We start from the raw sequence: 27,785 nt of genomic DNA on the forward strand, positions 1-27,785 counted from the left end.
ACGGGGTTACATATTTATATGTAAATGCAACATTTTATCGTATTGTAAAAAAAAAAAAAAAAAAAAAAACATACGCACATTAATCTCCACAGTGTAGTTATTATAATGTTATCTGTGACTTTTTCATGTAGGGAAACGTCTAAGTAAATCGGAGAGAGTAACTAATAACAATTCACGTCTTTAGCTTTCAGTAATTTTGTATAAAGTTTGCTGTTTTTTCGATATCAAAATTTGACAAATGTAGAAATCTTCAGAACAGAGTTGTTTAGCTTTTCCAGTATAACAAAAATTAATAAGTTGATGTTCAGGCAATACTTTTCCTGTTCAGTGACGGTCAGTTAGATCGCATACTTTAACTCTATTACTTCTCGGATCCATCAAGAATATTACTGTTGGTTCGTTACTCATGATTTGTTTTTGCCTTATGAAACATTGGAATTACGAACATTTTCATTCTATTTTTATTTTGCTTGTGCATAAGATAAGTGTAACTAGTACGGGAAACATTTGTGCAAAAAGTCAGGGATACGATATGGGTAGTAATTTCGAGCTTCGACGTCTAGAATAATGTAGAGCTCTATGCCTCCGCAAAGAAGTGGGGGAGCTGCAACCAGAGATATTTGCGACTTTGTCATAATAAGTCGTTGATGTTTACGTTGTGTCAGCTGGAAAAGTAAACGCATTGTGAATGTGCTATTTAAACCACTAAATTTGTTTACTTGTAGTTCACTATATCTGTTGAACGTCAGCTGCAGGAGTTTGAAGACGTAAGACACCCACAATAATTCCTGTGCGAACATTATTGTAGCTTTAACGTAATGTTACACTTAGCGTCACAATCGTTTGTTTATGAGTGTTGGTTTGTAAACCGGCTGCTGTGTTTTTTCAGAAGTGTAATTGATAATTCCAACTAACCGGCAGTATTCTAAAAGTATTTGTATTGTGAAAGTAAAAGTTTCATATTTGTCATGCGCGAACCCAGTCGGGCTATTTCATTTCAATAATTTCAGTAACTTCGCGTTTTTAGTGTATTGGATGGAGTAGTTGCTCAACCACTGGAATTCTGGTAATTAGGTAATGCTGCAGTTTTTGCTTCATCTTCTCTCCTGCTTGTTGACACCCTTTCAATGTGGAAAAGTAGGCCTATACACTTTGTGATCCAGGAAACATGACAGAATTGTGGGCGACGCACAATGTTCTTTTATCAGTTTTTTTTTCTTTGTAATTAAAAGTTATTTTACGAAACTCCTATTTCATTTATACTGGAGACAATGGAGCAAAATAAGCAAAACAATAACAAAATATTCCTCAGAGAAGTTTCGGTGAATGGCCCATAGTGTAAATGTTCGCACTAACGCATTTTAATTACATCCGTGCCCAACACTTGTTGTAATTAAACATAAGTTCTGATGATTATGCGATGTAATATAACGATATAAATTTTATAACTGCAGGAGAAGTTGTTAAGTTAACAGGCAGAATTAACATTTTGTGCACTACTATTTACCCATGATTGAGATAATGGGCAATTAATGTTAATGCAGTTCAAGTGTACATAGAATCATACATTGGGTGATTTAAAGTTTCTTAAAAAAGGCTCTGAGAGGTAATCGGTGTTTGTATTTCTACCATGTCATTTGTTTTTTATTTTAATTTTCTTTTAAGACAACATTTGTACTGCAAATTTCTCAGTGTGCAATTCATTGCATGCTTTTCTTCAGTAGAAGTGTGTGCACTCCTTATGGCCAATCTGTTTTTAATTTGATATCAATTTATTGAATTTTCCCATTTTCTTATAAAGCTACATGGGAACGATTTTTTCTCTCATTTCATCTAACATCAGTTTTATGATTGCAGGAAGTGTATTTTATTTTATAATGTGTGAAGTTTGTGATTATAATGAGTATTGTGTATCCAGTTCGGTAGTTTACTACTATGTTGGTCATCAGTTGAAAGGAATTTGATGGCACCTGAAAGAGGAGAATATTTAGAAAATGCTGGTGGTGTTGACAAAATAGGCCATGGGTGAATGGCAGGATTTTAGTGTTCATTGGCCACAATATTTCGGCAAGTGACCACTTTACGATCTGATATGCTGATGAAATGCTTGATTTGAGGCCAGCATTCTGCTTTTGTCTCCCCTTCCCTCCAACATGCTGCTTTGTCCATCATCTGCTCCCAATATTACTCCCCCATTATTTCTGCTGACACATTGCTCCACCTTTGGTTCACAACCACGAATACATTCTGACAGCACCTCTGCTGTTCCTCTGCCTGCCTCACAGTTTGTAGTGGGATATCACCTTCCTCTTGTTAACCCTGTAATGCAGTTTTCTTCTGCAGCGGACAGCTGTTTAATGTTGTGTACTTGGTGTTTTAAATCAATCCTGAGACCGCAAATACATGCAGAGCATTGCACTGGTAGAGTGTATCCACAAAAGTGAACTGAATGCGTTTGCAGCTTCAGGACTGATTAAAAATGACAAATGAGTGACATTAACAGCTATCCACTGCAGCGAACAACTGCACCAAAGCATTAATCACCAATTCTCATACTCAATTCTTGATGGATTGTTTAATGACCCAGCCCAGGAGTTCGACACCTGTGTCACAACTTTGATGTTTTTGGAATCCATTCAATGTAATTTCTGATAGGGAATGTTCCGCAACTGCTGACCTTTTAGTCTTGTGCAATCTGATGTATCTTTGGTGCTCTTGACAACAATCTTCGACATTCCGCATTGTCTGACCTATGTATGTCTTGACAATTTTATGAAAAGGATACATTGCTACTCACTATATAGCATAGACATTGAGTTGCAGACAGGCACAATAAAAAGACTACTAAACACACAAGCTTTTGGTCAGAAGGCGTTCTTCTGAAGTAGACACACACGTGACCACTGTCTCTGGCCCCAGCAGCCAGAGACAGTGGTCATATCTTTGTGAGCTGCATTTGCATTAGTGTGTGTGTGTTTTGTGTATTTCAGATGGCGGCCTTCTGACTGAAAGCTTACGTGTTTAGTAGTCCTTTTGTTGTTCTGTTATATGGTGAGTTGCAATTTTTTCATAATATTATTTATACCTGTCTCGCCACATTGGAAGGGTATCTGATACATACCGTAATTCTGTAATCTGAGGTCATTGTCGATACTACCGAGGAGTGACCATCTTTTAGCTGGTGGGTGGAAGTCTGTCTCCACTTAGTATTCATGGAGAATTTGTCCCATATCTCTGGATAATACACCACCTAAAGGAATAAACACAATGGCATCTTCCTCCTGAGGTTCCTCTTCTGTTTCTGATGGTTTTACAGTAGGTGCAGGGTGGAGGACTCTATGAACTTGCCACTCATTTTAGCAGTTTTTATTTTGGTACACAGTCGTCATATGTTAAGTTAATTGTGATTTTCACTATCAGAGAGGGTGCGAGCCCCGTGTGCCATTGTTTTGAACACACCCTTGCTCTGCTCTATGTGCTTGCCGCTTTCTGTATGGAGGTATAGGTCATGTGCATCTTCTTCCAGTACATGCTGTGGCCCAGTGTGCTGTTGGCAGAAAAACAGCCACGTGTGTAATGGAGGTTAAAGCAAACCCACATTCTCAGAATAATTCAGTAGAGTGCCTTGTGAATTGGCTCATTTGTGTGTTTAGTGTTGAGTTAGATGTGATCCAGGCCTTGTATATACACTTACTTTACCATGAGAAGGGTTGTCAGCATGAGAAGTTACCTCTTAAATTGGCATGCACCACAGTGATGTCATTCAAACATTCAACCCCTGTTGTCACACATGAAACATTGAAGGTGTGCTCTGTAGTGGTTGCTCCCCATGAATGGCACCAACTAATGACAACTACCTACAAATTAGACCTTGTACCTGCCCCAGAGAGAATGCAGTGGATCTAAATCTACATGATTACTCTGCAATTCACATTGAAGTGCTTGGCAGAGGGTTCATCGAACCACAATCATACTATCTCTCTACCATTCCACTCCCGAACAGTGCGCGGGAAAAACAAACACCTAAACCTTTCTGTTCAAGCTCTGATTTCTCTTATTTTATTTTGATGACCATTCCTACCTACGTAGGTTGGGCTCAACAAAATATTTTCGCATTCAGAAGAGAAAGTTGGTGACTGAAATTTCGTAAATAGATCTCGCCGCAACGAAAAACGTCTTTGCTTTAATGACTTCCATCCCAACTCGCGTATCATATCTGCCACACTCTCTCCCCTATTACGTGATAATACAAAACGAGCTGCCCTTTTTTGCACCCTTTTGATGTCCTCCGTCAATCCCACCTGGTGAAGATCCCACACCGCGCAGCAATATTCTAACAGAGGATGAACGAGTGTAGTGTAAGCTGTCTCTTTAGTGGACTTGTTGCATCTTCTAAGTGTCCTGCTAATGAAACGCAACCTTTGGCTCGCCTTCCCCACAATATTATGTATGTGGTCTTTCCAACTGAAGTTGTTTGTAATTTTAACGCCGAGGTTCTTAGTTGAATTGACAGCCTTGAGAATTGTGTGCACTGTCTTTTTTGGAGGTAACTGGGAGGGATGTGTCAACCCAGACAATATAGTCATCTCTCTATGATCAATGTGACATGTAAGTGACCATAACGAAGAGCAGCCAGAAACTCTCAGCATCAGGACTGTTGTGGTGGGGAAGGGAACACCTAGAATGGAATGTGGGTAAGTGATGTCAGGTTTTCTTCAGTGACATGAGAAATATTTATCTGTCACTTGCTGAACAGTATTGAAGAATGCGGCTGCAGCCAGATATCAATTCATGCCTTGGGCTTGTATCCCCAAGGTTCAGTAGGGACATGGTTTGACCTTGTTTTGTGTCAGTTTCATAGATGAATATAGGATTCCTATCATTGCTGTCATGGGTTATTTGAGGGTTGCACAGTATTGGTAGCTGTTGTCCATTCGTATAGTCAACATTTCGGTGATGGGCCGAACCAGCTTAAATTTGCAGTGCATCTTGCAGGAATGAAACACATTTGGTTGTCGAGAGAGCAATGCATGATGCCTACTGTGACTACCATAGCAGAATATTGTCAGATGCTATTCCACAACACCCAAAGAAATTCTGGTTGTGTAAAGGCTATTGGTGGCACCAAAATTACTGTTCAGTCCCTAGCAAATGAGACAGGAGCTGAACTTCAAGGTATGAAAGCAAAATCTGAAATGTCTAACTCAGTTTTCAGATGTTCCTTTACAAAGAAAAACCCATGAGAATTGGCCCAATTAATACTCATACCACTGAAAATATGAGTGAAATAAATGTTAGTGTCAGTGGCGTTGAGAAATAGTTAAAATCCTCAAAACTGAACAAAGCTCGAAGGCCCTGTGGAACCCCTGCCAGATCAGGTGAAATTTGTGACTGGCTTGAGGACTTTCTGATAGGGAAGGTGCAGCATATTATGTTCGGTGGAGACTCATCTTCAGATGTAGAAGTAACTTCGGATGTGCCCCAGGGAGGTGTGTTGGGGCCCTTGCTGGTCATGTTGAAAATTGATGATCTTGCAGACAATATTAATAGTAACCTCAGACATTTTGTAGATGATGTAGTTATCTGCAATGAAGTACTATCTGAAAGAAGCTGTATAAATATTCAGTGAGATCTTGATAAGATTTCAAAGTGGTGTAAAGACTGGGAACTTACTTTAAATGTTCAGAAATGTAAAACTGGGCACTTTAAAAAAAAAGAAAATAGTAGTATCCTCTGATTATACTTGACCATCTCATACAAATACTTGGGTCTAACAATTTGTGGGAATATGAAACTGAATGATCATATAAGCTCAGTCATGGGTAAAGCAGGTGATAGACTTCGGTATATTGGTAGAATGCTGGGGAAGTGCAATAAGTCTACAAAGAAGATTGCTTACAAATCAGACATGTGTTCTATTCTAGAATATTGCTCAAGTGTGTGGGTCCCATACCAGGTAGGACCAACAGGAGGTATTGAACATATGCAGAAAAGGGCAGCACGAATGGTCACAGTTTGTTTGATCCATGAGAGAGTTTCTGAGAGATACTGAAGGAATTGAACTGGTAGACTCTTGACGATAGTTTATGTCTATCTTGAGAAAGTCTATTGGAAAAAGTATCAAAAACCAGCTTTAAATGAAGGCTCTAGGAATCTACAACCCCCTATGTATTGCTCGTAGATGTAGAATACTTGTCACGCACTGGATGACCACAGGAGGGTAGCCCTCAAAGAGTGGGTCAGGCTCGAGCAGTGAGTTCTTCATACCACTGTGGACAGCATTTTTAGAAGAAGCCAAGCATGTTGCAACACTCAGGGTGGAACAGTGTGGTGTAGAATGTTAGCTAGCAGTGGACTTTGATATCACAGATGTGTGAAAGTGTACAGTACCAACAGACTGTTTTTTGTTGGGTTTTGTTGTTGTTGTTGTGGTTGTGGTCTTCAGTCCTGAGACTGGTTTGATGCAGCTCTCCATGCTACTCTATCCTGTGCAAGCTTCTTCATCTCCCAGTACCTACTGCAACCTACATCCTTCTGAATCTGCTTAGTGTATTCATCTCTTGGTTTCCCTCTACGATTTTTACCCTCCACGCTGCCCTCCAATACTAAACTGGTGATCCCTTGATGCCTCAAAACATGTCCTACCAACCGATCCCTTCTTCTAGTCAAGTTGTCCCACAAACTCCTCTTCTTCCCAATTCTATTCAATACCTTCTCATTAGTTATGTGATCTACCCATTTAATCTTCAGCATTCTTCTGTAGCACCACATTTCGAAAGCTTCTATTCTCTTCTTGTCCAAACTATTTATCGTCCATGTTTCACTTCCATACGTGGCTACACTCCATACAAATACTTTCAGAAACAACTTCCTGACACTTAAATCAATACTCGATGGTAACAAACTTCTCTTCTTTGGAAACGCTTTCCTTGCCATTGCCAGTCTACATTTTATATCCTCTCTACTTCGACAACCATCAGTTATTTTGCTCGCTAAATAGCAAAACTCATCTACTTCTTTAAGTGTCTTATTTTCTAATCTAATTCCCTCAGCATCACCTGACTTCATTCGACTACATTCCATTATCCTCGTTTTGCTTTTGTTGATGTTCATCTTATATCCTCCTTTCAAGACACTGTCCATTCCGTTCAACTGCTCTTCCAAGTCCTTTGCTGTCTCTGACAGAATTACAATGTCATCGGCGAACCTCAAAGTTTTTATTTCTTCTCCATGGATTTTAATACCTACTCCGAATTTTTCTTTTGTTTCCTTTACTGCTTGCTCAATATACAGATTGAACAACATCGGGGAGAGGCAACAACCCTGTCTCACTCCCTTCCCAACCACTGCTTCCCTTTCATGCCCTTCGACTTTTATAATTGCCATCTGGTTTCTGTACAAATTGTAAATAGCCTTTGGCTCCCTGTATTTTACCCCTGCCACCTTCAGAATCTGAAAGAGAGTATTCCAGTCAACATTGTCAAATGCTTTCTCCAAGTCTAGAAATGCTAGAAACGTGGGTTTGCCTTTCCTTAATCTAGCTTCTAAGATAAGTCGTAGGGTCAGTATTGCCTCACGTGTTCCACTATTTCTACGGAATCCAAACTGATCTTCCCCGAGGTCGGCTTCTACTAGTTTTTCCATTCGTCTGTAAAGAATTCGTGTTAGTATTTTGCAGCTGTGACTTATTAAACTGATAGTTCGGTAATTTTCACATCTGTCAACACCTACTTTCTTTGGGATTGGAATTATTATATTCTTCTTGAAGTCTGAGGGTATTTCGCCTGTCTCATACATCTTGCTCACCAGATGGTAGAGTTTTGTCAGGACTGGCTCTCCCAAGGCTGTCAGTAGTTCTAATGGAATGTTGTCTACTCCCGGAGCTTTGTTGCGACTCAGGTCATTCAGTGCTCTGTCAAGCTCTTCACGCAGTATCGTATATCCCATTTCATCTTCATCTACATCCTCTTCCATTTCCATAATATTGACCTCAAGAACATCGCCATTGTATAGACTTCCTCCACCTTTCTGCTTTCCCTTCTTTGCTTGGTTTTTGATGTCACAGTAAACTTATTATTTTAGTTTCAAAAGGCTTATTTTTTCATTTCTTGATTTTAAGCTCACACTGTTAGCAGATATACAAATGCTTGAAAACTTAAGAACATTTAGGATGAAACCGTGTCTGTGAGGGATAAAAGTTTCTTACAGTATTGTAACCTAGTTTCATTTTTGTACTTGGCTAGCAGTTATTGTTAACGTCTAGGTGTGCTGATGTTCTCCAACTTTTGGAATACATTGTTATGACTTGTTTATTGCATCAAATTAATTTTTCTTTGTTGTAGTAATTGTTCTGGGGATATTCTGTTAATCCATGGGTCGCCTAATCAGCAGAGCCATATCACCCACAAACAACTATAAATGGCTTATTTGTATATTTTTCATTAGTAAATAAAGCTTTTTTATTTTGTTTTTCAAAAACTAATCTTGATTATAGCTCCCTTTATTTCTTCATTAGGCCTACTCCACTATCTTTTTATTTTACAACATCTGATTTCACTGACTTTGTAACTTGTTTAATTATTTTGTTAATATCTGTTGATATTCCAAATTACTATTGTGCTCAGTAATTTAACTTCTGTTCTGCCTCGTTTTACTTGGTAGAGTATATACTTTGCAAAATAAGTTGGGCAAAGTAAAACTGCCCCAGAAAATATTTATAATAAGACTGCCATGGAATAGATTTCTGTTAATGAACATCACAGATGACGATGGAAATGGCTGCTGCTGGTGTCAAAGCAGTGCTGTTCTCAGTTTACCAAACTGTGACGCATGCGTAGCAGCCTTTTGAGTTAACTTTATTTAATTCCCTGCTATTTCAACCATATTGTGACGTAATGTTTTCATGTTTAAATGAAATGAATTTACGTAGAGTTATTGATTTTAGAAACTCAGTGAAAGATAATCAGCCTGTTTGGATGGTGTGACTCAGAATACTTAACTCGAGATCTATTCATTGTCCTGGAATTCTTGCTGAGAACTGGATTCACATTTTAGTTTCAGTCAGTGTGTAACGTGAAAGAATAGGCAGCTAAGCCATTATACCTCTCATTGTAGATTTATTGCACACAGCAACATAGGTGGTGAGTCGAAAGACCTCTGACCAACAGTGCCCTAGCAAACTGACTACAGTTCTTTATATCATCCCAGACATTGTTTTCATGATTGCTGTTACTGATTTTTCTATATTATTATTAAAAGTAACTACATCCAGTTGAACTTACTCATCTCCATTATAGCTCCAAATAGTCTCATCAGTTCTAGACATACAGTTCAGGTAGATTACAATGTTATTTCATAGATTTACATTACATGTGTAAAATAAGCCGTCAGTTTCCTAATTTTCTCCATTAGATAAAGATAAGACATCCAATGCTCCTAGCATGTTTTTGGCAAAATTAAACAATGGAAAATTCAGGATGGAATAATGACAATATTATGAAAGGATAGATTTCTACTCCCCCATGAACCTTGCTGTTGATCAGAAGGCATACGTGCCTCAGCAAAACAGATAGCTGTACTGCAGTTGCAACCACAATGGAGGGGTATCTGTTAAGCAGCCAGACAAATGTGTGGTTCCTCAAAGGGGGCAGCAGCCTTTTCAGTAGTTGCAGGGGCAACAGTCTGGATGATTGACTGATCTGGCCTTGTAACATTAATCAAAACAGCCTTGCTGTGCTGGTACTGCGAACGGATAAAAGCAAGGTGAAACTACAGCCATAATTTTTTCCGAGAGCATGCAGCTTTACTGTATAGTTAAATGATGAATTGCGTCCTCTTGGGTAAAATGTTCCGGAGGTAAAATAGTCCCCCCATTCAGATCTCCGGGCAGGGCTACTCGGGAGGACGTCGTGATCAGGAGAAAGAAAACTGGTGTCTATGGATCGGAGAGTGGAATGTCAGTTTCCTTAATTGGGCAGGTAGGTTAGAAAGTTTAAAAAGGGAAATGGACAGGTTAAAGTTAGATGTAGTGGGAATTAGTGAAGTTTGGTGGCAGGAGAACAATACCTCCGATCAGGTGAATACAGGGTTATAAATACAAAATCAAATAGGGGTAATACAGGATTAGGTTTAATAATGAATAACAAAATACAAGGTGTACAACTTTGCTTCCGCCGTTTTTTCCCATCATTTGAGTCTTTAATGAAACAAATTGGTTACACATGTATCATTCAAAGTATTTTTCATCGCTGGCCATTACTTTCTCCCATCTTTCGGGCAGTGTATGAATCCCACATTGAAAAAATTGAAGCGATCCATGAATCGACCCAGTTTGTAACTTCTTCATGAGATTGGAGGTGTTGGTCAGCCAGCTCATGTGCCATTGATCTAAACAGGTGATAGTCAGAGGGAGCAATGTCTGGAGAATATGGAAAGTGGGGTAGGACTTTCCATTTTAACATTTCCAAGTACGTTTTGACCTCTTTTTTTACAACATGGGGTCGAGTGCTGTCATGCTGCAAAATCACTTTATAGTGCCTCTCTCTGTTTTGCGGCCATTTGTCTTTTAATGCTCTGCTCAAACACATTAATTGTGTTCGATAACGAGCACCTGTGATTGTTTCACATGGTTTTAATACCTCATAGTACATGACGCTGAGCTGGTCCCACCAAATGCAGAGCATGGTCGTGGAGCCGCGAATGCAAAGGTCCCGAGTTCGAATCTAAGTCTGGCACACAGTTTTAATCTGCCAGGAAGTGGGTACCTGGTGATAAACAATTGAATGTAATTTGATGCACTCTTTGCGTGATGTGTTTCTTTTAGATAAGAGCAGTGTTGAAGCTATTTGATCAAACACTTTAACTGATGATAAAAATATACATTGCTGGGTTGCACTAGTGGGGGGCATTGCGGGGGGGGGGGGGGGGGGACACTTTTTAATACTGACATGAAGGTAATTCTCCTTCATTTTAAAAAATCTGATCATATAATTGTAGATTTGTTTGACTCCCCATGAGAGAAAAGAAATTTGTTCTCCTGTGTGTAGAACTTCATTGCACCAGTAAAAAAATTACTTTTCATGCCTTTATAAAAATATTAATAAATGCAATGTACTGAACATTTTTTCAGTTTATTTGCAGTGCAAGTAACCTAAAAATTGGAAAAAAGTTTCTGCACAGGGACTAGAGTCCACAAACCTCTGAGTACTGTTCTGCACTCATTCCCTCATGGTAACCTGTGCCTGGACACAGAGCAATCATAAATGGCATATGCTTCACCGAACCTACATCGTAAATGCTATTTTTCGTGAATGGTTGGCCATCTGGAGCTCCCACATCTGTCACTTTCATTTCTGGCTAAGTCTTGCCTAATTCGCCAATTTGGACAAAATTGGTAATGGCATTGTGAGTAGGCATGGTTCCTTTGTAAAACACGGATATCCCCTTACAGATTTGATGGCTCCAATTGTTACTTAACTGCACTGTCTATGTACATAGCCACAAAGTCCTATCAGACCACCATATTCCCTTGCCAAATAGACACAGAAGACTCTCATGAATGGTCTGTCTAGTGTCCTGATATCAACCTGTCTGCAATACATCCTCTTCAAGCTACACCCAGCCTTTCTGAATCCTCTTACTCATTCTCAGGAACATCCACTTGGAGGGCCCAGTGCTGATAACTACAGCAATCCCCTTTAGTTTAATGTGAAATCTGATGTGTGACAATTTGATTTTTTGTATACAAAGTTGTGCCAGATTACCTTATTGAAAGTGCCAGGGGAAATCCATAGAGCCAATTGAGTGTAATACATTCCCCCAAGTTGTACAGAAGGTGGGCATAATTTCCAAATGTGACAAGTGAAAATTCTGACTTGCTTGTCCCTATTTGAATGAAATGCAGTACATTTGAATTCAATTTTTAGTTCTCTATTTCATCGTAATAACTATGCTTATGTAATATCTGTTTTTTCAGTGGATCAGTGGTCCTACATTGTTTATGCCAATTGATGGACTCTTATTTTTAGTGATCTCGTTTGATTTCTCATTATGACTCAGCATTTATCATGTTGTTTTTCATTCTCTGTTCTTGACATTTGTGATATGTTTTTTCTATTTCATTTTCAGGTGTTGTTCATTATATAAAACATGCAGTTTGTGCCTGGTTATCAAAACCTTGACAACAGCATGTTTGGTGAAATATCTCCTCCTCCACACCATACTAGTCTTCCATCATCAACATGGCTGCATGTGCCCCCAATGCATATGCCATGGGGGACACCACTATCTGATCAGCCCAGCATTGTCAGGTACTACTTGAAAATATACAGTTTCAGTCTGTGTATTAAAAGTTTTACAATGGGAAGTTATACATTTGGTACATATACATCACCGAGTATGTAAAAATACACGAATGTTTGTGATCTTTGTGAAACGGTGATTTTTCAGTAGGAATATATAGGTTATTTTAAAGTGACAGAAAAAGAGAAAAATAACCCCTTCAGTAAATAACGGACATTATCATATGTCATGTTCTATAGAAGTGTGTAAGATATTGCCTCTTTAATAATTTAATAAAAATATATTGTCAGATTAATGTTGCGCATCATTACTTGAATTTTGACATATTGACTGGTACAAGTGGACAGTGGTAGGATTAACAATTGTAAAAAGTCTTTTAGAGTGAATGAAAGTGTAAATATGTATAGCGCTGAATGTTAATTTTGCGAAAGTGGACATTGTGTCTTGGGAGAAGATCTGGGATATCCTATTGTAAAACAGATTGTTAATTATCTGCTTCATTTTTTTTTTTTCCATGTCCAGTTTTGGTGTATATGAACCATCCTCCAGTTTGATTGTGTCAATTACAAAGAGTAAACGCTCTAACTTATTAGTAAAATTTAGATGCCAAGTCAGAAGGGGGGGGGGGGGGGGGGGAAAGATTTGAGGCCTAGATTGTGCCTTCACAGCCTGGCAAAGACCTCATCTAAATAAACTAAATAAAGCTTTTTCTATGCTGTGGGATAGAATTTCTTTCAGTTTGTCTTTGACCAGTTAACAGCCCTCCCCCCCTCCTTTTATTGCCTCAATCCATTAGAGAATAGAACTATCATGTAAAAAATAGAAAAGCTAGTTTTTCATGCATCTCAGTGTTTATGACGCCATCTCCTGAACTGTATGTTGGACAATGACATAATTTTGCAGGTATGGTCAGTGGTATAAGGGAAACTGTCTGCAAAATTTATTGTGAATGGAGTTTGCAGTAAAACAAGCAATAAATTAGGCGTAAAACATCATGCCTGAAGCTGAAGTTTCAGTGTATGAACAGTGAAAATGTGGTAAACAACAAACTTTCATTATTTTGTAGGTGATGTCAGTGAAAAAAAGTTTTGAAAAGGTTTGAAATTACGCCTAGATTAGATTAATACTAGTTCCATGGATCATGAATACGATATTTCGTAATGATGCGGAACAAGTCAAATTTTCCAGTATGTGACATAATTAAGTTAATTTAACAACATAATTAAGTTAATATAACAAGTTTTTTTTAATTTTTTTTTCTTAATTTATATCTAAAAATTCCTCTATGGAGTAGAAGGAGTTGTCATTCAGAAATTATTTTAATTTCTTCTTAAATTCTTGTTGGTTATCTGTCAGACTTTTGATACTATTTGGTAAGTGACAAAAGACTTTAGTGGCAGTATAATTCACCCCTTTCTGTGCCAAAGTTAGATTTAATCTTGAATAGTATTGTAGTTATGCACAGTGCTATTAGTTTTGAATTGGGTTTGGTTGTTAATAACAAATTTCATAAGAGAGTATATATACTGAGAAGCTACTGTGAATATCCCTAGATCCTTAAATAAATGTCTGCAGGATGGTCTTGGGTGGACTCCAGCTATTATTCTGATTATACGTTTTTGTGCAATAAATACTTTATTCCTCAGTGATGAATTACCCCAAAATATGATGCCATATGCAAGCAGTGAGTGAAAATAGGTGTAGTAAGCTAATTTACTAAGATGTTTATCACCAAAATTTGCAATGACTCTTTATTGCATAAGTAGGCTGAACTCAAACGTTTCAGCAGATCATCAATGTGTTTCTTCCAATTTAATCTCTCATCAATGGACACACCTAAAAGTTTTGAATATTCTACCTTAGCTATATGCTTCTGATTAAGATCTATATTTATTAATGGCGTCATACCATTTACTGTGTCTTATCAAAATTCAGTGAGAGTCCGTTTACAAGGAACCACTGAGAAATTTTCTGAAAGACATTATTGACAATTTCATCAGTTAATTCTTGTTTGTCAGGTGTGATTACTATACTTGTATCATCAGCAAAGAGAACTAACTTTACCTCTTCATGAATATAGAATGGCAAGTCATTAATATATATTAAGAACAACAAAGGACCCAAGACCGACCCTTGTGGAACCCCATTCTTGATAGTTCCCCAGTTTGAGCTATTGCTGGGTGTTGCTCTAATATTTGAGATTCTTACAGGGTGCCCAGAAAAGGACTCCCTGATTTCAAAATTAAATATCTCGAAAACAAAGATCGATAGAGGAATGCAGTAAATGGTATGTTTATTGTGAAAGTTGTAAGAAGTTTATACAGCAGTTTGAAATAATAGTTACAAAAGCTGCCAACAGATGGCGCTGTACGCTGTACAGCTTATATCAGCATACATAAGTGAAATAATCATATGAAAACAATCTTTGCAAACAGTCACATCACAATGTTTACAAAATGTTCACCATTGGCACTATAGAGGTGGCGCAAACAAAGAATGAAATTCGCCATCACATTTCGTAGTGTCTCAACCGAAATGGATTCACATACCACAGAGATCGCCGATTCAAGATCGTCCACCGTGGTGGGATGCTTCGGGTAGACCATGTCTTTCACTGTGCCCCACAAAAAAAAGTCACAGGGAGTCAAATCCGGCGAATATGGAGGCCAATCCATGCCTGCACCAGTAAATTTGGGATATTCCAAAGCAATGACTCGATTCCTGAAGTATTCCTCAAGAAAGCGAAACACTTGTTCGGTTCGATGTGGTCGGGCTCCATCTTGCATAAACCATTCAGTACCTGGTCGATCCTCTAACGCTTGCTGTGTGGCGACAAATTGTTCCAAAATTGCAACGTAACGTGCACCAGTGACAGTTTCTCGAATGAAAAAAGGGCCAATAATGCCTCTGCTGCATACTGCAGCCCACACAGTAACTTTAGGAGAATACAGGGGTTTTGCTTCACACCAATATGGCTTTTCGGAACCCCAAAATCGCCAATTCTGCTTATTCACGTATCCATTCAGGTGGAAGTATGCTTCATCTGTAAACCAGATGCAGCCAACATCAAATCCTTCACTATCAATCATTGTGAGCATCTGATTAGCAAAGGCATCCCTTTGTTGCACAGCTCGTATGGATATGGCCTGGTGCGTTTGAATTTTGAATGGAAACATGTGTAGGCTCTTTCTCAGTATGTTCTGCGTGCTGGAACGCTTCAAACCAGTCTCAGATGCAATTCTACGGACGGATGACATTGGATTTCGCTGAATAATTCCAGAAACTGTGGCGATATTTTCAGGCGTAACTGCGGCTTGCTTGCGGCCATCATGCCCCACTACATCATCAGTTACGCTGCCTGTTCGTTGAAATTTTGCGAAGAGCGTACGAATGGGTTTTCGCATCGGGTCCTTTTGGAACATTAAATCATGCTTGAAAACTTCGCCTTGTTGCCATAGGACTCTCCTCTAACCTGTGGTAGTCTAGCACCAGAAAAACGCGTTGTTCAATGGAGTACATGGTTTTAGTCTCTTCCTTCGGTATGCTAACCTTCTTTCATGTTTCAATAATGGAACTGATCGCTCTGGGCTTCAGATCACTATTAATACTAGGCATTACATATGGCGATTACAGCGCCATCTGTTAGCAGCTTTTGTAACTATTATTTCAAACTGCTGTCTAAACTTCTTACAGCTTTCACAATAAACATACCGTTTACTGCATTCCTCTATCGATCTTCATTTTCGAGATATTTAATTTTGAAATCAGGGAGTCCTTTTCTGGACACCCTGTAAGAATCTCAAATATTAGAGCAACACCCAGCAATTGGTCACATGATATCCATTGTGTTTTTAAAGTGTGACTGAGTGAGGTAGTGCAGTGGTTAGTACACTGGACTTGCTTTTGGGAGGATGATGTTTTAAATCTGTTGTCCAGCCATTCAGATTTATGTTTTGCGTGATTCCCCTTAATCGCTTAAGGTAAATGCTGGAAAGGACATGGCCGATTTCCTTCCCCATCCTTAAACAAAAAACAACCTCTGCTTGTGCTATGTCTGTAATGGCACTATTATTGGTGGGGCATTGATGTGCTAAGATTCCAGAATTTGGTTGTCTTTGATTTATTGGAAAATCACCCTGTTTGGTGACTGAATTTGTCATGTTTCTTGGATTTAATGTAACTTAAAACCATCAATGAATTAAGTAATATTACTAAGTCCAGAGCATGCTGGTCATTCTGTATTATAGGCTAAATTGTTATTCAGTATTGGGATGTTATTTGCAGATTAATTTTTTTTTCAGTGGTATTACTACTGTGAGAAAAACACGCTGACAGATTCAGCTCCTCACATGCCTATGATAAAAAAAAGTGACTTTTAATAGCCTTCCACCAGCTTATTAAGTAGTATAGTAAACTGGTATAGTAAACTCGTGCCTAGGATTTTCTTTCTTCAGTCAGTGCTTCACTAAAAAGAAAGGAAAAAAATTGAATTGCTTGACAATTCTTAGTTGTTAATAAGCACATTAAATACTCCAACTACGCTATTGTTCATATCACTGCAGTGGGCAGGGTGGCATAGCGGTCAAGACACTGGACGTTCAGATGGTCCAAATCTTTGCCCAGCTCTCCAGATGTAGGTCTTGCAGAATTTCCCTAAATCATTTAAGCTGAATGCCAGGATGATTTCTTCAATAAGGACATGGCCAATTTGCTCCTCTATTTGTATCCTACTGGAGCTTCTGTTCAGTCTGTCATTGCTGTCGTCATCCCATCATCATCATCATCATGTTATTCAATCTTAATATTCTGTCCTTTTTTTTTAAAATTTCAGTGAAATTTTTATTACTTTGTAGTTTGTTTTTGTTGTTTATTTGTTCTTGATCTCTTGCTCACATTAGTTGAATTATTAATTTCCAGGTTCACTGCAGAATCAGCAGCAGTGGCAGCAGCAGAAGCAGTAGCATCTTCAACGTTAGCAGGGATTCAAAATGAAATATATAATTCAAATGCTTTCCAGTGTAAGAGGAAGATTGAGACTGAGGTTGAAATGTTAGTATGATTTTATGTAAAACAAAATTTTGGTATTATTTGGGTGGGGGGGGGGGGGGGGGGGAATCATTGAAATCTCTGCATGCTTTGGTTAAAGACTACTATTTGCCATTGTGTTACCTGCTTAGATTTATTTTTGTTGAAAAGCTATGTGCATTTAGCTTATGCAATTTACACGACATGCTATTATTGCTACTCAGATAAGTGGAGTGTTCACACACAAAAAATTGTTTACAAAGAGCAAAATCTAAGTTTCTGAGATTGTTAATCACCAAAAACAGATTTTCAGATATTATATGTTAAGAGTAATATCAGGTAAGGACAGTTTGAACTGCTATTTTCTGACTATTCTTTCCAGTACTGCATTTCACCAAAAGTAAAACAAAGAAAAAAATTTTAAAGAAAATTTTTGTTATATTGACACGAGTACTTTCTCAAAATTAATGTTTTTCTTTAGTGTGATTATTTTTGCATGTTGTCTAGTTTCTTACATTAGAAATTCCTAGCCCATCTTTTCTGTGGGGCACCACTCATAACTAAATAGCATTTTGTGTGTTATTCTGTGTGTAGTGTTAATACCATTATTAGGTGCATGACTGTGTGAAAAGTGGAAGTTTGTTTTTGCATAGATAACAGTGGCACTTCTCTTCACTTATGAATTTTGCTCTTTTGCTATATGGAGGACATATTTGTTTTTATGACATTTAATTTTAATTTTACAGAAATTGGGAATTAACAACTGCAAACATCCCTTCTGGTTGTCGGTACTGTATCACTTACGTGAAATTTTTCTGTATCAGAATTTTCTATTGGTTCCAACATATCTTTTTGCAATACTTTGAAGGATCACTTTCTTGTATCATGTAATATAATAATACAACTAATTTCATTTTGCCATTGACAGTCAAACCTCCTCCTGTACCCTCTTCAAGTATCAGTGTATTTTGTCAACAGATATCAGGATTGTAAATTTTTGAAAAACTGACACATTGTTACATATATTAGAAAATAAGTGAATTTTACAGCCCTTATTTGATGTCATCATGTTAGAGGCAAATCTTAAACTTCTGAAGACAACAGATTTATTTGTCAGAACTGGTTAAGTGCAGTAAAACATTTCAGTTGTGCAGCTGACACATTAAATAAGGTTTAAGAATAATGGAAATGGCAGGATTTAACAGTAAACAAAAATGAGGGAAGAGAATGTCCATTTCTGCAGGTCATTGGGGATAGACCAGAGACAAGTGAAAATATAGATGGAGCCATTGTGAATGAGGAGGGGTTATTTGGGGAGGGTTCAGATGGTGACCAACATAAATCCTCATCTTGCCCATCATAACACTTCCAATTGAATGCCTCTACATAGATTGTCACTAGGGATGGAACTGGGTGGTAGATTGCAAATTTTTCATCTTCTGGAGGAAGATCAACTGCACTACTTATGCTTGCTGTGTTGTTGACTGTCATCATGTTTTCCATCCTATTTTTGATAAAGCAGTGCTATGTCTCATGAAGAAACACACTGAATCAAATGCTTAAAAAGTCTAAAAACAATAACTGGACTGTGTCACTTGAGGAACTGGAAATATTTTATTAAAGATATCATACAGGGTGAGTCAGGAGAAAAGGTATGTGCTTTGAGAGGTGTTAGTATTGGTGATTCTGAACAAAAAACTTCAAATGAACATATGTCCTTTTCTTAACTGTATCTGACATACAGCTGTTTGAAAATCATGGGTGTCAGTCTTATTGGAGTATGGTATCTTGATTTCCTTCAAAATGTGCTCCCAGAGTACTAGGAGTATATTACTTTGGAAATACAATGTCGTATGTACTTTCAGCATAACGGGGCTACTGCACATTCTGTACAGCCAGCGACACAGTACCTCACTGAAACATATCCAGGGTATTGGATTGGTCACCATGGAGTCGTTTCTTGGCCACCTAGGTCACCCAGTGTAACACCATTAGATTACCGTTTGTGAAGTTGACTTAACTTTTAAGTCTGCAAGTGCATAGTAGACACAAAGAAGGAATTTCTCACTCATATTTTACACACACATGCTCAAGTAAATGACCGTATGAATGAGCTCAGATCAGCAACACAGCAACTGTCTGTAAGAGCTGCAGAATGCTTTGCAGTTGATGATGGACAGTTCGAACATATTTTGTGAGGAAATGTACACAATCAAACAGTTCCTACAGGACTAAACACTTTGTGGTGAGTTCGTGCTTGGCGACCATGGAGCTCCAGCCTTTGGAGCACCTCTTCTCTTTCCGTGTCTATCTACCTGTTATTCTTTTTCCTCTCCCTTGGGGAACATGTATGGGAATATGTTCTGAAGTTTTAGCAGCCTGACATCAGAACAGTCCCTCCACTATTTTTTCTTTCTTTATTTCTTCATTCTCCATCTCATATCCTTCCTCCGCTTCAGCGTTTGAGGTTCCTCTTTGTTTTTTCTTCCTCCCTATGGGCTCCTGAAGCCCACACGTCTGACACACAACAAACAGTTGACTGGGTGACAGGTAATTCCCAATCATGGGTCTACAAGTAGGGTTCACACGAACCCCCTGGGAGAGGTGATTACCTGAGTCGTTACCTTCCCAAATTGCCAGTTGGTCCCTCTGTCAGGAGTTCTGGAGTCATGACCTGAGGTGTGAACAAGCACCTAAGGCAGGTGGCACGGGGAGGGGGGGGGGGCAGTTGGGAGGTGAGCTTCATTGGAGATGCTGGCAATCATGGAGGATTTTCTTGCAGTGAGCTAATCACCATCTCAGTCTACATCTACTAAACGTAAACAAAGTGAGGCAAAAGATTCAAACAATCTCACAGCTGCACCTCAGTTGCTTGTGGTGCCACATACTGAAGGAGGCCAGTCCATTGCTACGTTCAATCTGTTTATTATTCAGAAATGTGTTGATGCAGTTGCAGGCCTTGTGAAACCCTGTTCTTGTTTACCTAATGTCACTTTGCATTTGGAGATGAATTGTGGTTTTCAATCCCAACAATTGCTTGCAGCTTCGCTCCTCCGCAGCTATCATGTTCATATCAAATACCATCCAATGCTGAATTCTTCATGTGGTGTTGTTTACACTAGGCTGCTTGATGGCCTGTCTGAGGGAGAACTTCAGTCTTTCATCTCTGATCAGAGTATCACTGCCACCCATCGGGTAATTAAAAAGGTTAATGCAACCTTAGTGCCTACACACATTCTTTTTCTCACTTTTGACAGAGTAGTGTTTCCATCAAAGGTCAAGTCATCACAGTCCACACATATCTTCTAAACCCTATGCACTGCTACCAGAGTCACCATTGCAACCACAGTTGAATGTCCAGTCAAAACACGGCCAAATTTTTTACTTGTGGTAGGAATGCTCATGAGGGCGATGGCCCACTTCCTTCTCCCTGCTGTATCAATTGCAATGGGGACCATGCACCCTCTTCCCAAGAATGTCCCTTGTATCTCAATGAGTGGACCGTCCACGAGGTCCTGGTAAAGGAAAAAGTACCTTACCAAGTCACTTGCGAGTTGTTGGCTTGTGGACAGACCTGCAGTTTGCCATCTGGTACTTAAAGTACCATTCTTTCTACATCTCATTCCACAAAGGAGATGGCCACACAGACTTGCAATCTCAAATTCAGCCCTGTGGCTGTAGAATCGCCCAGTATCATGGTAGCATGCCCATCTCCTCTTCCAGCTGTGCAACAAGCCACCAAATCTTCGCTTCTGGCAGTGAATACTCCCGCGAAGACTTTTGTCTCTCCAACCAGCAAACATCATCTGCCAACTGCAAAGGCTCTAAGAAATCAAACAAAGGCAAACAATCTTCTCACTCGCCAACTCGGAGATCCTCTTCAGTGGTGTGTGATACCCTCACTAGTGTGCACTACCGACCGTTTTTCTGCCCTGGAATCCACAGGCAGGCCCAGTGAGAATGACGACAGCCCTAGATTTCATGGAACAAGATCCTCCAGACTCTGCGCCCTGTAACAGTGAGTCTTTGAAGGCTGGCACTCGAAGCCGCCGGGGTGACAACCCTTCATTTTTTCCCTCCTCCCCTTTCCCTATCGTGACTCTTGTCTAGTGGAACATACACGGCATTAGGTCCAACAAGGAGGTGGTATGATTGCTCTTTGAATTGCAGCATCCACTTATTTTTTTTCTACCTCCAGGAAACAAAATTGTGTCCTCGCAATTGCTTTGACCTCTCGCATTTCTTTCCAGTTCACTTTAACCCATATCCTTCCGCCACCTCACCTCCCCACACTCATTCTCTCCCCCCCCCCCCCCGTTCTCACCCCCCGTTCTCACCCCCCCGTTCACACACCCCCGTTCTCATCCCCCCCGTTCTCATCCCCCCCGTTCTCATCGCCCCCCCGTTCTCTCCCCCCCCGTTCTCTTCCCCCCGTTCTCTTCCACCCCCGATCTCTTCCCCCCGTTCTCTTCCCCCCGATCTCTTCCCCCCCGATCTCTTCCCCCCCCGATCTCTTCCCCCCCGATCTCTTCCCCCCCGATCTCTTCCCCCCCCGATCTCTTCCCCCCCCCCGATCTCTTCCCCCCCCCGATCTCTTCCCCCCCACCGTTCTCTTCCCCCCCACCGTTCTCTTCCCCCCCACCGTTCTCTTCCCCCCCACCGTTCTCTTCCCCCCCCACCGTTCTCTTCCCCCCCCACCGTTCTCTTCCCCCCCCACCGTTCTCTTCCCCCCCCACCGTTCCCTTCCCCCCCCACCGTTCCCTTCCCCCTCCACCGTTCCGTTCCCCCTCCACCGTTCCGTTCCCCCTCCACCGTTCCGTTCCCCCTCCACCGTTCCGTTCCCCCTCCACCGTTCCGTTCCCCCTCCACCGTTCCGTTCCCCCTCCACCGTTCCGTTCCCCCCCTCCACCGTTCCGTTCCCCCCCTCCACCGTTCCGTTCCCCCCCCTCCACCGTTCCGTTCCCCCCCTCCACCGTTCCGTTCCCCCCCTCCACCGTTCCGTTCCCCCCCTCCACCGTTCCGTTCCCCCCCTCCACCGTTCCGTTCCCCCCCTCCACCGTTCCGTTCCCCCCCTCCACCGTTCCGTTCCCCCCCTCCACCGTTCCGTTCCCCCCCTCCACCGTTCCGTTCCCCCCCTCCACCGTTCCGTTCCCCCCCTCCACCGTTCCGTTCCCCCCCTCCACCGTTCCGTTCCCCCCCTCCACCGTTCCGTTCCCCCCCTCCACCGTTCCGTTCCCCCCCTCCACCGTTCAGTTCCCCCCCTCCACCGTTCCGTTCCCCCCCTCCACCGTTCCGTTCCCCCCCTCCACCGTTCCGTTCCCCCCCTCCACCGTTCCGTTCCCCCCCTCCACCGTTCCGTTCCCCCCCCTCCGTTGTCTCCCGCCCCCTCCGTTGTCTCCCGCCCCCTCCGTTGTCTCCCGCCCCCTCCGTTGTCTCCCGCCCCCTCCGTTGTCTCCCGCCCCCTCCGTTGTCTCCCGCCCCCTCCGTTGTCTCCCGCCCCCTCCGTTGTCTCCCGCCCCCTCCGTTGTCTCCCGCCCCCTCCGTTGTCTCCCGCCCCCTCCGTTGTCTCCCGCCCCCTCCGTTGTCTCCCGCCCCCTCCGTTGTCTCCCGCCCCCTCCGTTGTCTCCCGCCCCCTCCGTTGTCTCCCGCCCCCTCCGTTGTCTCCCGCCCCCTCCGTTGTCTCCCGCCCCCTCCGTTGTCTCCCGCCCCCTCCGTTGTCTCCCGCCCCCTCCGTTGTCTCCCGCCCCCTCCGTTGTCTCCCGCCCCCTCCGTTGTCTCCCGCCCCCTCCGTTGTCTCCCGCCCCCTCCGTTGTCTCCCGCCCCCTCCGTTGTCTCCCGCCCCCTCCGTTGTCTCCCGCCCCCTCCGTTGTCTCCCGCCCCCTCCGTTGTCTCCCGCCCCCTCCGTTGTCTCCCGCCCCCTCCGTTGTCTCCCGCCCCCTCCGTTGTCTCCCGCCCCCTCCGTTGTCTCCCGCCCCCTCCGTTGTCTCCCGCCCCCTCCGTTGTCTCCCGCCCCCTCCGTTGTCTCCCGCCCCCTCCGTTGTCTCCCGCCCCCTCCGTTGTCTCCCGCCCCCCCTCCGTTGTCTCCCGCCCCCCCTCCGTTGTCTCCCGCCCCCCCTCCGTTGTCTCCCGCCCCCCTCCGTTGTCTCCCGCCCCCCCTCCGTTGTCTCCCGCCCCCCCTCCGTTGTCTCCCGCCCCCCCGTTGTCTCCCGCCCCCCCCGTTGTCTCCCGCCCCCCCGTTGTTCCCGCCCCCCCCGTTGTTCCCGCCCCCCCGTTGTCTCCCGCCCCCCCGTTGTCTCCCGCCCCCCGTTGTCTCCCGCCCCCCCGTTGTCTCCCGCCCCCCCGTTGTCTCCCGCCCCCCCCGTTGTCTCCCGCCCCCCCCGTTGTCTCCCGCCCCCCCCCGTTGTCTCCCGCCCCCCCCGTTGTCTCCCGCCCCCCCCGTTGTCTCCCGCCCCCCCGTTGTCTCCCGCCCCCCTCCGTTGTCTCCCGCCCCCCTCCGTTGTCTCCCGCCCCCCTCCGTTGTCTCCCCGCCCCCCGTTGTCTCCCCGCCCCCCCGTTGTCTCCCCGCCCCTCCGCCCCCTCCGCCCCTCCGCCCCTCCGCCCCCTCCGTTCCCTTCCCCCCGTTCTCTTCCCCCCCTCTCACCCCCCCACCGTACTCTTCTCCCCCCTCTCAACACCCCCGCCGTTCGCTTCTCCCCCCTCTCAACACCCCCGCCGTTCGCTTCTCCCCCCTCTCAACACCCCCGCCGTTCGCTTCTCCCCCCTCTCAACACCCCCGCCGTTCGCTTCTCCCCCCTCTCACCCCCCGCCGTTCTCTTCTGCCCCCCTCTCAACAACCCCGCCGTTCTCTTCTCCCCCCTCTCAACCCCCGCCGTGCTCTTCCCCCCCCTCTCAACCCCCGCCGTGCTCTTCACCCCCCCTCTCAACCCCCGCCGTGCTCTTCACCCCCCCCTACTCACACCCCCGCCTTTCTTTCCCCCCCCCGCCGCCGTTCTCTCCCCCCCACCGCCGCCGTTCTCACCTGCCCCCCGCCGTTCTCTCCCCCCGCCGTTCTCTTCCCCCCGTTCTCTTCCCCCCGTTCGCTCTCCCCCCGCCGTTCTCTTCTCCCCCTCTCACCCCCCCGCCGTACTCTTCTCCCCCCTCTCACGCCCCCGCCGTTCTCTTCCCCCCTCTGACCCCCCCCCCGCCGTTCTCTTCTCCCCCCCTCTGGACCCCCCCGCCGTTCTCTTCTTCCCCCTCTCAACACCCCCGCCGTTCTCTTCTCACCCCTCTCACCCCCCGCCGTTCTCTCCCCCCCCCCCGTGCTCTTCCCCCTACTAACCCCCTGCCGTTCTCATCTACCCCCCCGCAGTTCTCTCCCCCCGCCGTTCTCTTCTCCCCCCGCCGTTCTTTTCTCCCCAGCCCGCCGCCGTTCTCATCTCACCCCTCTCACCCCCCGTCGTTCTATTCTCCCCCCTCTCACCCACACGCCGATCTCTTCCCCCCCTCCCGCCCTTACCTCTCCCTCCCGCCCTTACCTCTCCCACCCGCCCTTACCTCTCCCACCCGCCCTTACCTCTCCCACCCGCCATTACCTCTCCCCCCCGCCATTACCTCTCCCCCCCGCCGTAACGGCCCCCTCGCCCTTACCTCCCCCCCACCGTAACGTCCCCCCCGCCCTTACCTCCCCCCCACTGTAACGTCCCCCCCGCCCTTACCTCCCCCCCGCCCTTACCTCCCCCCCGCCCTTACCTCCCGCCCGCCCTTACCTCCCCCCCGCCCTTACCTCCCGCCCGCCCTTACCTCCCCCCCGCCCTTACCTCCCCCGCCCTTTCCTCCCCCCCCGCCCTTACCTCCCCCCCGCTTTACCTCCCCCCCGCCCTTACCTCCTCCCTGCCCATACCTCCCCCCCGCCCTTACCTCCTCCCCGCCCATACCTCCCCCCCGCCCTTACCTCCCCCCGCCCATACCTCCCCCCCGCCCTTACCTCCCCCGCCCTTACCTCCCCCGCCCTTACCTCCCCCGCCCTTACCTCCCCCGCCCTTACCTCCCCCGCCCTTACCTCCCCCGCCCTTACCTCCCCCGCCCTTACCTCCCCCGCCCTTACCTCCCCCGCCCTTACCTCCCCCGCCCTTACCTCCCCCGCCCTTACCTCCCCCCCTCGCCGTTATCCCGGCCCGCCGTTACACCCCCCCCCCCCCGCCGTTTCCCCTTCTCACCCCCGTTTCCCCTTCTCACCCCCGTTAGCCCCCCCCGTTGTTTCCCCACTACCCCCCGTTAGCCCCTCCCCGTTTCTCCCCCCTGCAGTTCCCCCACCTGCCCATTCCCACCCGCCATATTCCCCCCCCGCCGTTTCCCACCCGCCGTTAACCCCCCCCCCGCCGTATACCCTCCCCCCCGCCTTTTCCCCCCGCTGTTCCCCCCGCCATTTCCCCTCCCATCGTTTCCCCCCGCCGTTTCCCCCCACCGTACACCCCCCTGCCGTTTCCCCGCACCCGGATACCACCCCCACCGCCGTTTCCCCCCACCCGGATACCACCCCCACCGCCGTTTCCCCCCACCCGGATACCACCCCCACGCCGTTCCCCCCGCCCCCGCCGTTCCCCCCCTTCCCGCCGTTCCCCCCTCCCGCCGTTCCTCGCCGCCGTTCCCCCCCCGCCGTTCCCCCCGCTGTTCCCCCCTTCTTCTCACCCCCCGCCGTTCCCCCCGCTGTTCCCCCCTTCTTCTCACCCCTCTCACCCCCCGCCGTTCTCTTATCCCCCCTCTCACCCACACGCCGTTCTCTTCCCCTCCTCCTCTCCACCCCCCGCCCTTACCTCTCCCACCCGCCCTTACCTCGCCCACCCGCCCTTACCTCTCCCACCCGCCCTTACCTCTCCCACCCGCCCTTACCTCTCCCACCCGCCCTTACCTCTCCCACCTGCCCTTACCTCTCCCACCCGCCCTTACCACCCCCCGCCCTTACTTCCCCCCCACCCTTACTTCCCCCCCGCCCCTACTTCCCCCCCCCGCCCTTACCTCCCCGCCCTTACCTCCCCCCCCCGCCCTTACCTCCCCGCCCTTACCTCCCCCCCGCCCTTACCTCCCCGCCCATACCTCCCCCCGACTTACCTCCCCCTTACATCCCCCCCGCCCTTACTCCCCCCCCTCGCCGTTACAACGCCACGCCGTTACCACCCCCCCCGCCGTTACCAACCCCCCCGCCGTTACCCCTCCCCCCCCCCCCCCGCGGTTTACCCTCCTCACCCCCATTAGCTCCACCTGCCCCGTTATCCCCCCGTTGTTTCCCACTACCCCCGTTAGCCCCTCACCGTTTCTCCCCCCCCACCGTTCCCCCCCGCCGTTCACCCCCTCGGCGTTCCCCCCCGGCGTTCCCCCCCGGCGTTCCCCCCCAGCCGTTCACGCCCCCCGCCGTTCACCCTCAGCCGTTCCCCCCGATCTCTTCCCCCCCGATCTCTTCCCCCCGATCTCTTCCCCCCCGATCTCTTCCCCCCCGATCTCTTCCCCCCCCGATCTCTTCCCCCCCGATCTCTTCCCCCCCGATCTCTTCCCCCCCGATCTCTTCCCCCCCGATCTCTTCCCCCCCGATCTCTTCCCCCCCGATCTCTTCCCCCTCCACCGTTCTCTTCCCCCTCCACCGTTCTCTTCCCCCTCCACCGTTCTCTTCCCCCTCCACCGTTCTCTTCCCCCTCCACCGTTCTCTTCCCCCTCCACCGTTCTCTTCCCCGTCCACCGTTCTCTTCGCCCCCTGCACCGTTCTCTTCGCCCCCTCCACCGTTCTCTTCGCCCCCTCCACCGTTCTCTTCGCCCCCTCCGTCTCTTCGCCCCCTCCGTTCTCTTCGCCCCTATTCTCTTCCCCCCGTTCTGTTCCCCCCGTTCTCTCTCCCCCCCGCCGTTCTCTTCCCCCCCGCCGTTCTCTTCCCCCTGTTCTCTCTCCCCCCGCCGTTCTCTTCCCCCCGTTCTCTCTCCCCCCGCCGTTCTCTTCTCCCCCCCTCTCACCCCCCGCCGTTCTCATCTCCCCCTCTCACCCCCCCGCCGTTCTCATCTCCCCCTCTCACCCCCCCGCTGTACTCTTCTCCCCCCCTCTCAACACCCCCGCCGTTCTCTTCTCCCCCCCTCTCAACACCCCCCCGCCTTTCCCTTCTCCCCCCTCTCACCCCCCGCCGTTCCCTTCTCCCCCCCTCCCACGCCCCCGCCGTTGTCTTCTCCCCCCCTCTCACCCCCCCGCCGTTCTCTTCTCCCCCTCTCACCCCCCCGGCGTACTCTTCTCCCCCCCTCTCAACACCCCCGCCGCTCTCTTCTCCCCCCCTCTCAACACCCCCGCCGCTCTCTTCTCCCCCTCCGCTCTCTTCTCCCCCTCTCAACACCCCCGCCGCTCTCTTCTCCCCCTCTCAACACCCCCGCCGCTCTCTTCTCCCCCCTCTCAACACCCCCGCCGCTCTCTTCTCCCCCCTCTCAACACCCCCGCCGCTCTCTTCTCCCCC

At 46.1% G+C, this 27,785-nt stretch overlaps 1 protein-coding gene across 1 annotated transcript in view; it reads left to right on the forward strand.

The window, feature by feature from the left end:
- Nucleotides 1–611: 611 nt before the first annotated feature.
- The window catches only part of LOC126203516 (KIN17-like protein), an 82,285-nt gene continuing 55,111 nt past the window's right edge, over nucleotides 612–27,785 (forward strand). The window contains exons 1-3 of the mRNA XM_049937841.1: nucleotides 612–767; nucleotides 12,127–12,308; nucleotides 17,218–17,349. Coding sequence (XP_049793798.1) covers nucleotides 12,148–12,308; nucleotides 17,218–17,349 — 293 coding nt within the window. The 5' untranslated portion in view covers nucleotides 612–767; nucleotides 12,127–12,147. The remainder of the gene's footprint in view (nucleotides 768–12,126; nucleotides 12,309–17,217; nucleotides 17,350–27,785) is intronic.

The sequence above is a fragment of the Schistocerca nitens genome, chromosome 9, assembly GCF_023898315.1.
Source record: "Schistocerca nitens isolate TAMUIC-IGC-003100 chromosome 9, iqSchNite1.1, whole genome shotgun sequence".
In the NCBI taxonomy this organism is placed as follows: Eukaryota; Metazoa; Arthropoda; class Insecta; order Orthoptera; family Acrididae; genus Schistocerca; species Schistocerca nitens.